Below are 15,023 nucleotides of genomic sequence, written 5' to 3'. Positions count from 1 at the left end.
GGTAGTGGCAGGCGGAGGAAGCGACGAAGAGAGCAATAAGGCGGCTGCAGAAATAGGATTGACGCAACGGCGACCACAGCGTAACAGACTTCCCCCGGGATGGTTAGAGGATTGTAACGTTGGAGATGGAGGAGATGAAGAAAAGGATGATCGTGAGACCAGTGGTGGTGTTTTGTGTAACTGCACGGGCACTTGGTACCACTGACCCAAGGGACGCGAATCACGAGCAACGACCAGCGTGGGTCACTTGAAGTGGTTAGTGCTTTGTGAGGGTCTGAGCGTGGGGGTGAAGTTGAATGGATGCCAATATAGGAGATAGATAGATTTAGATATAGTAGACAGGATTAGATAACTTGCAAGAGTGAAGCTGGTAACGGAGCCACGAATAAGACGCTCAACGTAAGGTGAGTAGGCGAGATCATTTCTATTGCCGCCTCAGAAATACATAACTCCGAAAATACACCACTTTGAAGTTTTCCTTTTTTTTCCAATTTTCCTCAATTGTAAAATTCTTAGTCATTACCTAGCCTTCTCATCACATAATCCACTTTTTCTGTCATCCTTTAATTTTTCCCTCTTCCGTTCCTTCACTATATGTTGTATTTTCATTCTTCAATGACGACATTTCTCTTTGACTTAGTCTCTATATAACTATTGCGTTAAAGTCGATCCATCTGAGTGTACACTTTCTATATATTTTTTCGTTGTTTTTTCTTTCGATACCGCTTTCTCTCTTTCGTGCCTCACTCGCCACTCTTCTGATCTGTCTTCGTGTGGGTTACTTTATTACATAATGTTGCCAACATGGACTTCAAATTTCCTGTCTTTGAAGGCTCGTTAACTAGTCAGTTTTGTTACATTTACCAAGACTCGTAACTAAATAGTGCACGGAAGTCATGGATTGTTGACGCCATCCTGGATGCTCTAAAAGTGCAACTGTCAAATCGATTACTTGCGCTAGCATAGGCAAGTGATATTACTGTAGTTAAAATTATTTATTCCACTGACTATATGGCAGGTACATGACAGTCTACGGAAATGTATTGTGGAGAGATTTGTTATGATTTGTTTACTTCAAGGTACCGAGGTTCGATTTACTGCTCCATTGAAGGGAAAAAGTATTCCCTCTCCCACTTTGGCAGTGACTCATCTTAAGAGATTATTCGGTTCTATTTCAATGTCATAAACACATTTTTCTTTTCTTTTTTCACGTGAAGTAAATAATCATTCCATCAAATAGATGGAATGATTATTTTAGGATAGGTTAGGAGCTTCTTGAATTTTACTGTAGATTTTTTTTCATTGTATGGAAATCATTGATTACCAGAGGGCATTAGGTGTTTATTAATTTCGAAATGGAGAGGGGCAGAATTGAATTGTAAGCTCAGCACTTGAGCACCATAAGCAGTCCCCCTGGGGGGGGTTAGGGATTAAAATACAAAAAACTGTACCCTCTTATCATTAACATTAACATGAGAGTAGAAGAATTCAGTCCCACCTCTGTGGAAACCCATGATAGATTTCACAAAAAATTCAACTAGTAATAGTTTGTGTAATCAAGTGTAGAGTAAATTAAAATGTATTTTCCTCTGTGAAGCACAGAAGGGATGAAAGAAGAAATATTGCTAGACAGGGCTACTAAAACAGTACAAAGATGACAGCCACATATGTCTCCCCTTTTGAAATCCTTCAATACAATGCACACCAGTTTTTTACCAAGGTCGGAAAAACCTAGATGCACCACATACTCTTGATATACTGCTTAAGAATTAAACCATTGAATTATGAAATTTTAATAATAAAGAGGGTGCACCAAATATTCTTAAAAATTGCTCTAAAGTGATGAAGTTTTAATAATAAAGAGGGTACTGATTAAGATTGGTGGTAGGAGGGATTAAGGAAGTCAGTCACGGAATTTGGGAAGGTGCGCAAGTGGAGAAAGTTGAAGTTAAATGTGGGTAACAGTACAAAGGGAGAGTTTTAATATTGTATTTGTATTATCATCTCCACATGTTTTAATGAGTGGAGAAAAGGAATAGATATGGCTAGAAGACTGATACCCAGGGGCAGGACCTGTTTCTATGTATATTTTGGTTATGTGACATGTGGGAGAGGAATTTGATAATAGAAAAATAGAGGTTTTGAAATTCACTTCTGTATGGAGTCATAATTGAACACTTGTCAGTAGCCCAAAGAAAAGTAGAGTATCACCAAAAACAATGGGGGCCTGACCTATATTTTATCAAAGAGGTCCCACACAACAAAATAAAAGTTGTTGGTGAAAGCTGAGATAGATTAAGAAGAATGTTGCCATGAGCATTACTATCATTATGTAGTTTTCTGAAGCCATTGGTTAGGATAGGTATAATGGGTATAAATGTAGGCAGGAATATACATGTTATTGTCACACCAGTGGTATCCGTCAATCAATCCAATGCCCCAAATCTCTTTTGCAGGACACCTAGAATCATGGTAACTGGTATCAGCCACTGGGTAGGCCCACAGGTCATTCATGGAAGACATATTGTGTTGCTGTTTAGAGATTGGTAATACCAGGTATTGTATGATGAAGTGGTCACTCACTTCTGTATGGTGGTTGCATCTTGAGCACTTTGATTCTGTGGCCAAGCCTATCCTGTACTGATGCAGTCTTGTAGCTGGATGGTGTCCAAAATTCAAATGTACAAGTGTGGTTCTTCCTTCTTTTGGAAGGGATTATTCTGTGGAACTGATGTCTGTGAGGTATTGGTGAAGTATTGTGTTTGATGGCTTGTCTAAGAGCTTGAGAATTGATCTGGATGAGAAAGGTTAGTTACATATTTATGTTTTTTTTTTTTTTTTTTTTTTTTTAATTCTGCAGGTTGTGCGTGTGATGAGATGGGTGAGTTTGGTTGAAGATTATAACAAAAAACTATGTATCTATAATTTTCATATATGGAAAGGATTTAAGTTTCTATGTCTTATTGGCTTTTTTTAATGCATTCTGTTAATGTTCTCAACAGTCTATATTGTATTCATTTTAAAGTATCTATTTCCTATTTCTGATCATTGGGAAGTGTGCTGCAGAATTGTAGTCAAGGTTACTTCTTATGAATTGTTTGAAGATTAGATTCTGTCATCCAAAGCCTGTGTTTTCAATTTAATTTAGTAGGTTTGTTTTCCTGTTGATTCCATTATCAGATTTTTTATGTGATGGCTAAAGGTCATACACGTTTCATAAGGTAGCCCTTGTTTTTTTTTTTTTTTTTTTTTTTTTTTTTTTTCTTCTTCTTCTTCTTCTGAATGGAAGGATTCAACAATACTATTTCATTGTAGGGTGGTTTTGGGATTCATGGGGTTGTTTGGAGTGAGCAGTGATTTCTGGGGTGAGGCTTCATTATTATTATTATTTATTTATTTTCTGAGCCATTGCTCTAGTTATTTTCAGTAGGCTTATAAATATTTTGGTATAAAAACATGTGCTGCAAGTATGAGTAACACTAGCAATACTAATTCATAATTTATGTTATAAGTTAGATATTCACAACAGAATAGATTCAAATTATCATCTCTTTCTTGTTCATTGATATTCACAAGTGCACCAATAAAGTATCAAAATTAACATATAATTATAATTCTTATCATTTCTAAAGGAGAAAGACGACGTGCATCAATGCTGGAATCTTCCAGTGGGAGAAAGAAAGCGATGAAGAGGATCACCAGGAGAAGATCAGATTTGGTTAAAGTAGTATATCCTGAAGAAGAATCAATAAGTGCCACTGCCCCATGCCCCAGTATTCCTGACGAGAAAGAAGAAACCTGTGAGAAATACAAATGCATGGTATGTGATGCTTCATTCTTGAAGCCCAGCGATTTGAAAAAGCATATGGGAACCCACAGAGGTATGAAACTTTACAAATGTACTTTTTGTGAAACGTCATTTTCTACTTCTTCAAACCTGAAGGCCCATATCAGAATTCATACAGGAGATAAGCCTTATAAATGTACTCTATGTGAATCTTCCTTCACCGAATCCGGTCATTTGAACCGACATATCAAAATCCACACAGGAGAGAAGCCTTTTAAATGTTCTTTGTGTGATTCTTCGTTTTCTGCATCTTGCACTTTGAAGAGACATATTAAAACTCACACTGGTGTTAAGCCATATAGGTGTTCTGTATGCGAATCGTCATTTACCGAGGCTAGTTGTCTGAAGAGGCATATGAGGATTCACACTGGCGACAAGCCATATAGATGTGCTTTATGTGAATCGTCATTTGCAGTGTCGAGTCACTTGAAAAGACACATCAGGACCCACACCGGCGAGAAGCCATACAGATGCGACTTATGCGAGTCTTCATTCTCCCAGTCGGGTCACTTGAAGTTTCATATGAGAACTCACTCAAATAAAAATGCTCAAGGAGAGGGCAGTGGGGAAGTTTTCAAGAATTTTGTGAATGTGAATTGGAGCCCAAATGAAGTGATATTGCCAGAAGTAAAGGAGGAGATCAAAGTAGAGGAGCATGACATTGGTGATATAAACTTTCAATAGAAAAACAGTGTTTTGAGGTGTTCTTAAGGCTCTATGTAAAAGTAATGAATGATGTGTATGTGGTGAATAGACTACAAGTATAGGATTTAATATAGCTACTTGCAAAGAGAGTAGGCTTATTTGTTAATGGATCCAGTAAATGTCTTATGCATCATATATTTTTTTCACTCAAAACAATAATTATTGCATTAGCAATAGGTTTAAAATGTCGTTTTTGGGGTTTTCATGTAAATTCTGAATGTTGTGTATATATTATCTGTTACTGTTTTTAATCTAATAAAATACTGTCACATCAAAGCATTGTTTGGTTCATAGTTTGAAGTGTCCATCTGTGTGTTTTTAATGTGAGAATTTCCCTATGGTGCTTTGCAATTGTCATGGGTAAGGACTACCAATATTTCTAGAAAACACATGCTATTCTTCAGAAATTAATTTCAAAGTTGATGAAGAGACCATTGATACTGTTGCAGGAAACGTATGTTTGGAGAAAGACTCGCCATACTACCACGTACTGGGTGCATGTTAGTATAATTTAACTACTGTACCTCCTAAATAGTATTGCACAAAATCTTCAAAAGACCTTATGTCACAGTTCCACAATCAAGTTAGACAGGAAAACTTGTCAATAGCCTGTGGTCACCCAGAGTCCAGTGAATGCACAAGTAGAATATGATTAGCAAGTACATAAGAATGAAGGAGACTGCAAAAGACCATAAGGCCTACACTAGGCAGCTCCGTATCCATCACCACCTGTCATCCCCATCCATAAAGTTGTCTAACCGTTTCTTTAAACAACTGATAGTTTCAGCGCTTACTACATGGTTACTAAGTTTATTCCATTCGTCGACCACCCTAGTAGTAAACCAATTCTTGCCTATTTCCTTTTTAAATCTAAAGTAGAGTGTTAGATGGAGGAATGTCAGTATTAGTTTTGCATGACTGAGGTGTGAATGCACATGCAAACAACATGTTTAGAGATATTTCACTCAACATCCTAATAAAGAATAGTTGGGAAGAGCAACCACAGAAGTGGGTATTAAGGGCAACAACCATATTTTGCTTATACCTAGAACTGTGACACTAAAGTCATTCAACAAAGAAAATAATGTTGTTGTCGTTCCCTAGACTGTCTGTCCGAGCAGTCCCGTCTCCCCAAGGAATGCCACAGCCGAAACTGGGTTTTCCCACAAATCCTTTATAGAGTGTATGTTGTGTTGTTTGCGTGCATGATTGTGTATAATGCAGTCTTCCATTATGTGTTGTATGGTATGGGGTGAAGTGTTACATCCTGGGCAGCTGTTCACAATGCGGTCATCAAAAAATAAATAAATAAATAAAAAATAATATAGTTGATCTTATTGGTTAAAGAATTGACGTTTGCATGTACCAAGAATACAATGCCCATTCTTGAGGACTGACATGGTGATCTAAAAAGACCGTCCGTGGGACTGGCGACACAGTAGTGCCCTAAGCACAATCCACACCTGACCCATGACCAGGATCTACTGCTATGGAGGATGATACATCAATATTGATATAAGCAAGGGTAGCACCATGACTAGATTGATTGACTTGATTTTTATTGAGACATCTGCAACACCACCACATCTCTCTGAAACAGTTCTCTTCATTGCTGATAAGTCAAGACCCTAGATATATAGACCTTGCTAGTCAGATTTTTTTTTTAATAGTCTTACCTTATTTAGGAGCAATCTCCTATAAGGCTCCTCTATATCACTATATTTAGTACCTCTTTCCTAAGAAGAAAGATATTTTGTTGAATTTAACAGTCACAATGTCAAGAGTGAGGTTAAGTAGTCCTCTGATTAGAACTGAATCCTGCCTATGGTTCCTCATCTCCTTTACCTCCTCTCTTATTGTCATACTGAGATTGTCACAGCTTGGGATGGGAGGAGGAGCAGAGGCAGGTTTATTGGTTGACTGGACCAGGGTATTAACAGAATTAGAAAGATTTTCCATTCTAAGCGTAAGGATTTTAACTTTGTTGCACAATGCAAACATCATCTCAGACACTCCGCCACTGGGATTCGAACTCTTGCATTTGCGACTGCTTACCATAAAACAAGAATGTTACCACTGTTCTAAATTTGAAGTGAATGAAAAATCGGTTAAACTAAGATTACATATCATACTTAGCTGAGCGCTGTCGGGGAATGACCTGGTTTAGTTCCAGATCGTTCCTTTTGGTAACATTTTTGTTTGAGTGCCAGTGCCGGAGCCTCGCAGTCTTATTTGTCGAAACTTCACAACCATCTCACATATTTGTATGAGAGCCTCAGGTAGGTCTGGGTTACTTTGAGCCTTATTGCTGTCATTTCGTTCATTTATACGAGGCTGCAAATAAACAGTATACATTTGCCGTCTAGTCGTATAATACCAACAATGATTCGTGCAGGTGAAATTGAAAAAAAAATTCGGTGGGACGAAGGCAAACGAAAAGTGTTTAGGTTTACCTGCACAAATCATTGCTGATATTGTACGACTAGAAGACAAGTGTATATAGTTTGTTTATTTGCAGTGTCTGTTAAATGAACGAAATGACAACAGTGAAATAAAAAAAAAAAAACGTTGGTCCTGTGATAATTGAGGAATTAGATGGTTCAGACATAGGCATAACAATAGCCGTCTCAAGAGCAGTGATAGCAGCTAAGGAAGTGAAACCATAGCCATAGTGTTTCGTAGCTCGCGTCGAGCTCCGAGTTGTCGGTATCATAAATCTTGATTATTTCGATGTTGATGCGATAAAATGCTTTAAATCTTGTGCGTACGATAATATATGGTACAAATAATTTATTTGTGCCAATATTAACTAAAAACAATTAAAGGTCAACTAAGAGGGTTTTAGATTTTTTTTATTTATTTCATGTATGAAAATATAACTTAAAAGAAGTTAGAACGTTGTTCCTGAAAGCAGACGAAGTTTTCAACGTCGTAATTACATTTTCCACCGCTAGGGCATACTGATAACATAAAAGTTGCTGTTTACATTCTTCAACATAGCCGGCACGCAATACGAAAGTGACTTCATATCGAGCGAGGAAGATTTATCGGATTTGGATGCTCTTTCGTGTTCCAATGTGGGTACGGTACAAGGACACATGTACGAACCAATTCGGATATCCAAGCAAGACTTAACTGACGAAGAACATGTCGAGAGTGAGGAGTCCTCAGAGGGTGAACGCCCAGAACGCGCGGGAAATAAGGACTGGTGAGTTCGTCGGAATGCATTACTGCGTGCACGCTTTACATACATAAATGCACACCATCAACCACACACTACACCAGATCAGACACATGCAGCGGCGGCGCCAAGGGGGGACTTGGGAGGGTTTTAGCCTCCCCAAAAAAGTGGTCAGCCCCCATTAGCCCCCCCCCCCAACTGAAATGATCAAATTGAAAATTTAAAACACTGATTAAAATAATTTTATTAGGTGGAATTTTTAATGGCCAGGTCTAAAAAATTGTCAGCCATCAGCGCTAGCCCTGCCATTAACCCCCTCCCCATCTGAAATGAGGACAATATATGTGTATTGTAGCGGCGTTATGCAAGTTCAACTGCTTTCATTATACATGACCCACGACTCAAATCACCTGTAACCCGTTGTAGAAATGTCACACATTACAGATAACCTATCTGTAATGTGTGACATTTCTACAACATATATATGCATAGCCTATCTGAGATAGACTATGCAACGAATCAGGGCGTGGCCAGGCGACAATAGTATTACCAAAGTATATAGACCAGGGGTTCTCAAAGTCAATGAATAGGGGTCAATGAATAGCCAAGGGGTCGATGAATAATCAGAGGGTCGGTGAACGTTTACTGCTGGAGTAGAAGAGACCATTTAAGAATAATTTCAAAATACAAAATTACACTATTAATGATTATGCTAATAAACATTTTTAGTTAATACCAGTCATCGCTTTAATACCGATAATATAAAAATACTTTATAATAGGTTACAATACATTATTGTAGTGAAATATATATATACAGGTAGTCGTCGACTTACGACCGAGTTCGGTTCCGACAGATAGGTCATAAGTCGATCTGGACGCAAGTCGGTATATATATATATATATTGGTGAAGCGTGGCAGGAGATTCTCTCTGAGGCATATTCTGTTAAAAACGACAGCAAAAGAATTATTGATTAGTTTTTTCCGTGAGCTCTCAAGCTTGCGAAAAGTAGATTTCTGGTAGGGGGAAAGGGAGTAAATCAGATTTCCAAAATTCATAGGAAACACAAAAGTTATAATAGACACAAAAGTATAGTACACAATACAAGAAATTAATACAAGAAATACAGCAAAAAACAAAATACAAGCACAACAAAATAGTTATCAAGACGTTTCGCAGATCTTTCTGCATCCTCAGTTGAAGTGAAAAGAAAGGGAAAGGGAGCATATTTTAAATGAAATGGGAAGCACGGGGAGAAGTGACTTCTCCCCGTGCTTCCCCGTGCTTCCCCGTGCTTCCCATTTCATTTAAAATATGCTCCCTTTCCCTTTCTTTTCACTTCAACTGAGGATGCAGAAAGATCTGCGAAACGTCTTGATAACTATTTTGTTGTGCTTGTATTTTGTTTTTTGCTGTATTTCTTGTATTAATTTCTTGTATTGTGTTTATTGTGTACTATACTTTTGTGTCTATTATAACTTTTGTGTTTCCTATGAATTTTGGAAATCTGATTTACTCCCTTTCCCCCTACCAGAAATCTACTTTTCGCAAGCTTGAGAGCTCACGGAAAAAACTAATCAATAATTCTTTTGCTGTCGTTTTTAACAGAATATATATATATATATATATATATATATATATATGCAAATGTATATACATATATACATATATATATAATTATATATATATACAGTATATATTACCCTTTATATATATATATATATATATACACACATATATATATATATATATATATATATATATATATATATATATACAGTATATATTACCCTTTATATATATATAATATATATATATATATATATATATATATATACATACATATATATATATATATATATATATATATACATATATATATATAATATATATATATATATATATATATATATATATATATATATATACATATTGTATATTTAGCATACTGAAATAATCTTAGCATCTTTGAACTATGTTGTATAGTAATTTTAACCCTTTTATAATTTCATCTGATTTTCTTTGGGAAACGTAGCCTAGGCCTAAGCATATTGAATAAAACCCTATCATCTTTGACCTATGATATTTAATACTGTATTTGTTCACCTTTGTATTATTTCACCATCAGACTTTCTTTAGGAAACGTAAGCATACTGAATAAAATCTGATTATCTTTGAGCTACGTTGTTTAATTTTAATTAACTTTTTATTATTTTCGTTAGGAAACGTAGCCTAGGCCTACGCATACTGAATAAAGTCCTGTCATCTTTGACCTACAAATCCTTTTTTGTTGGTAACATTAAAATCATTGTAAAGCAAAATTAGGAAAAAAATATTTCGAAACACATTCTTTTCGTTTACGTACTGTACCGAAAATATTGTTATCGACAACAGACTAGGCATAAACAAAGTTTACTGTTACATTTTATTAATCGCAAAACATAAAAATACAAAATGTTGTGCCGAACATTTTGTCATCGACAACAGACTAGGCATAAAAAATACTGTTACATTTTATTAATTGCAAAACATAAAAATACAAAATGTAAGGCAAAATTAGGATTTTTTTTTTATTTCAACAAAACACATTCTTTTCGTTTAAGTACTGTACCGAACATATTGTTATCGACAACAAACTAGCCTAGGCATAAAAAGTTTGTTATATTTTATTAATTGCAAAACATACAAAAATACAAAATGCAATGCAAAATTAGGAAACATTTTACTTCAAACAAACAAAATGAAAGAATATTTAGCTGCCTGGGATGCTGACGCTGCCTGCAGCCTGCGAAAACTATCGTACTCGCGTCTCGCAGCGTGCGGAGTAATGTACTGCACTGCCAGGCATAACATTGCAATTCTATTACTCTATTAAATGTTAGATATTATTGCACCATCTCGTGGTCGTAAAGTCGATCAGTCGTAAGTCGCATAGGTCGCATATATATATATATATATATATATATATATATATATATATATATATATATATAATATAAATTCGACGCACCCAAGTTATATCACATTTGACCTCTGTCACACTCCAAACTTCATCGTAGTTCTTAACTCTTCTTAAACTTTTCTTCGCATACATTATTATCCTCTACCCACGTTGATATTTTCTGTCATATTTGAGATGGTGCTAATATGAATGAATCGTATTTATATGGAAAACCAGATATAACTAATATTAATGACTAATGAGACTGAGTAATTTCTTAAAGACGCAATAGATGATGAAACCAATTCAAACTAATTAGATAAAATCAATTGAAGTTTCAATTTTATAGCCTTCGTTGTCCTTGCAAGTTTGGTATGTAGTGTTCATAAGCAAGATGAATATGTTAGGCGAAATTGCGTTCCTGGCAACTATAAACTTCAATCAGTTTGATTGGAAACACTTTGAGGAATTTCGTGGTTGTTATTCATGCAGTTTTAGTTTGGTTGGTTGTGGGTTTGTTTGTGATTTTGTACATGCTGAGGTTTTTCAACTTGCTGTTTCAATCTTATAAATCGTTTTCCCCACATGGAGATGATTTCACTTCATGTATCTGTTTTTATATTGTGGTGCTGCTATTGATATATGGGCATTTTTATGCATAATTATACAAAAAAAATGTATATGTACTTTCCACTGTTCTTGTTTCGTTGTGAAGCATATGCTTTTTCTTAATTTTACAGTTCCACTAATAACTATACAGGCTCTTGTTTCTTAAGAATGTTTTCTATTCGTTTAGTGGTTGTTGCTCGCAGCACATTAGCGCAGGGGGACCCACTCAGTTTCGAGTCCAATATTACCAATATTGGATTTTAAATTAATCCAGCGACCCTATCAAGATGACACTGTTACTATACTATAAATGACATGTACATGTACATGTACATGTCAACGCCCCATTATCCTCAGTCGAACGGACACGCAGCGTCGGCCGTGAAGGCGGTTAAGTACCTTATTCAGAAGGTGGCTCCGTCTGGCAACTTGGACTGTGACGCGTTCGACAGGGGTCTTCTCGAGCTTCGCAACACCCCGAACCACACCGGTCGATCTCCGGCGCAGACTCTTTACGGTCACCCTCTTCGCTCCTGCGTCCCAGCGCACGCCAAGGCCTTTCAGAAACAGTGGCAGGCCAGAGACGAGAATTGTGATCGTCGAGCTGCGACTCGCCTGCGCGACGATACGGCCCGTTACGACGCCCACGCCCGACCACTCCCATCACTCCAGCGCGGCGATGTAGTCCGTACCCAGGACCCGACTACTAAGCGATGGGACAAGGTTGGCACCATCATGGACGTTGGAAGGTCCAGGGACTACTTGATCAGGTTGCCCAGTGGTCGGACCTGGTGGAGGAACCGTCGTTTCCTTCGCCCATCCCCGCCCCCGCCCGTGGACATGACGCCCATGGAGGCCACCCAATCGGGAGTACAGCCTCCAACGCCTGACTTGCCCCGTCGGTCAGCACGCCTTAGAGACAAACGTCACGCTCAAGACACCTTAGTGCTATGAGCGTTAAGGGGGGAGGGAGATGTAGGATAGTATATTTCCATTGCTGTAGATATGTACGCGCAGAGTTTTCCATTCGCATTACTCCATGCATCTGTGTATACTCCATGGCGAGTCTGTATGCTCTGCACCTGCGCGTGCTTCAGTTAGTCGGTACACGTGCGTTGTAGAGGGAAGCCCTTGTTCTCTACACGCCCAATCATTTGATTTCTCTACAATAAACCAAGGAATCACTGCATACGGCCTATCCTTATCCAGAGGATGCCCCACACCACCCCAAAAAATTGCTCAGCCCCCCCTTAGCCTCCCCAACTAAAAATTCCTGGCGCCGCCGCTGCAAATCATAATGTGGATTTCAAAGACTGCATTTCCTAGGTTTAACCTTAGTATTCTAAACGCCTAACTGTTGTTTGGTGAAATCTCAAGGAGCATGAGGTCCAATCAAAGATCTATTTAACTATTGCCCATCATTACGTACAAACGGTTACACAATAATAATATCAAACAATAGAAAGCGATAGAAACACACACAGATCAAGGATTCATTAGAAATGTATATATATAGATAAGGTAAACACAATGTGGTCATTCAACAGAAACGATGTTAAAACATGTAAAAACCACAAAAAAATGCTACATCGCTATGCGATCCACAGTCAATTAATGTGCAGTATAGCAGCGGAATAGGAGTAAAGAAATCAACGACGGAGTAGCCATTGCTGTAAGATGCAAGTTTGAAGCATAAAATAGTACCGGACTTGGAAGATTCAATTCCAACCGTACATATAGAAACAAACAGAGGCCCCTTTAAGTATAAGGAAAAGGAAACTAAAACACATAGGCCCATATTTCCCAATATACATTTGACAGATTCCTTGAAGATGTCTCAAACAGACGAAAACGGTCGGTCACCATTTATCTAATTTTCCAGTCGACAATAATACTAACAGAAACGAAGAATCATTACTGAAATGCAACATTCTTTTTGCACCACTATTTTACATTTCATTTGTTAATATAATGAACGTTTAGCATAGGGGCTGAAGTGTTTACAAATATTTATGCTTCATGTCGCCTCACAAAGATTCTGAAATGTTTACTAAGGTGTCTCCTTATACAATAAACAAAGGTACTTGGTATCGGAGGTAACAGTATCTACTACCAATGAAGGATATCTTATTGACTTTATATAAAATAGTAAAATTTAAGAAACTATAAACTTATAAGCATATCATTTGTATCAAAATATATTCTATATATATTTTTTTCGAAACAATAATATTCGTCACGGGATATCTAGAGATTGAAATTTTTTTCAGAATGTTTCGCTCAGTGTTAATATGAACACAATTGTCAAAAATCATCTTTTCTATATCTTTAAAGCATTTTTCTCTGCACGTGTTTAAGGGTTTTCTCAGAATGTTCCGTTCAGTGTTAATATGAACACTTTTCAGAATTCATCGTCTTTTCTATATTTCTAAAGTTTTTCTCTAGGTTTTCTCAGAATGTTTCGCTCAGTGTTGATATGAAAAAAAATCATCGACTTTTCTATACTTAAAAAAAATACACGTGTTTAATGATTTTCTCAGAATGTTTCGCTCAGTGTTGATATGATTAGAATTGCCCAAATTTATTGCATTTTTTTATATAAAACATTTTTCTCTCCACGTGATTAAGGATTTTCTCAATGTTTCGTTCAGTTAATATGAACTCAATTGTCAGAATATTTCGCTCAGTGTTGAAATGAACATAATTGTCAAAATTTATCCTATTTTCTATATGAGTATTTTTCATATTTTCTTTACAAGTGTTTAAGGGTTTTCTCAGAATGTTTCGCTCAGTGTTAATATGAACACAATTGTCAAAAATCATCTTTTCTATATCTTCAAAGCATTTTTCTCTCCACGTGTTTAAGGTTTTTCTCAGAATGTTTCGTTCAGTGGTAATATCAACACTTTTCAAAATTCATCGTCTTTTCTATATTTTTAAAGGTTTTCTCAAGGTTTTCTCAGAATGTTTCGCTCAGTGTTAATATGGATTTTTTTCTTCAAAATTCATCGTCTTTTCTATATTTAAAAAAAAGTCTCTGCACGTGTTTAAGGATTTTCTCAGAATGTTTCGCTCAGTGTTGATATGAACACAATTGTCAAAATTCATCGTATTTTCAATATCTTTAAAACATTTTTCTCACCACGTGTTTAAGAATTTTCTCAGAATGTTTCCTTCAGCTGTAATATGAACACAATTGTCAGAATGTTTCGCTCAGTGTTAAAATGAACATAATTGTCAAAAATCATCGTATTATCTACACGAGTATTTTTCATGTTTTCTCTACAAGTGTTTAAGGGTTTTCTCAGAATGTTTCGCTCAGTGTTAATGTGAACACAATCGTCAAAATTCATCTTTTCTATATCTTCAATGCAGTTTTCTCTGATTTTCTCAGAATGTTTCGTTCAGTGTTAATATGAACACTTTTCAAAATTCGTCATCTTTTCTATATTTCTAAAAGTTTTTTCTGTTTTCTCAGAATGTTTCGTTAATATAATAATTTTCAAATTTCATCGTCTTTTCTATATTAAAACAATTCTCTACACGTGTTTAAGGATTTTCCCAGAATGTTTCGCTCAGTGTTAATATGAACACAATTGTCAAAATTAATCGTATTTTCTATATTAAAAAAAATTCTCACCACGTGTTTAAGAAAGTTCTCAGAATGTTTCGTTTAGTGTTAATATGAACACAATTGTCAAAATTCATCGTCTTTTCTATATTTGAAAACATGTATACT

The 15,023-nt window shown here is 36.3% G+C and overlaps 1 protein-coding gene across 4 annotated transcripts; it reads left to right on the top strand.

The window, feature by feature from the left end:
* The first annotated feature begins 748 nt into the window (after positions 1–748).
* LOC143030654 (uncharacterized) lies at positions 749–4,822 on the top strand. Of its 4 annotated transcripts, XM_076193830.1 has the most exons (3): positions 751–966; positions 2,457–2,472; positions 3,633–4,822. In XM_076193830.1, the coding sequence occupies exon 3, from the start codon at positions 3,653–3,655 to the stop codon at positions 4,529–4,531; it is 879 nt and encodes a 292-aa protein (XP_076049945.1). In that variant the 5' UTR covers positions 751–966; positions 2,457–2,472; positions 3,633–3,652; the 3' UTR covers positions 4,532–4,822. The 4 variants fall into 4 exon arrangements, with proteins under 4 accessions (XP_076049942.1, XP_076049945.1, XP_076049943.1 ...); XM_076193827.1 differs by lacking the exon at positions 2,457–2,472 and having other exon boundaries at positions 749–1,018; XM_076193828.1 differs by lacking the exon at positions 2,457–2,472 and having other exon boundaries at positions 752–966.
* The last annotated feature ends 10,201 nt before the right edge of the window (positions 4,823–15,023 follow it).

This window comes from Oratosquilla oratoria, chromosome 12 (assembly GCF_046742065.1).
Source record: "Oratosquilla oratoria isolate Oo_2021 chromosome 12, ASM4674206v1, whole genome shotgun sequence".
Lineage (NCBI taxonomy): Eukaryota > Metazoa > Arthropoda > Malacostraca > Stomatopoda > Squillidae > Oratosquilla > Oratosquilla oratoria.
Note: the sequence above shows the minus strand (reverse complement) of the source record. Positions and strands in the feature narration are given on the sequence as shown.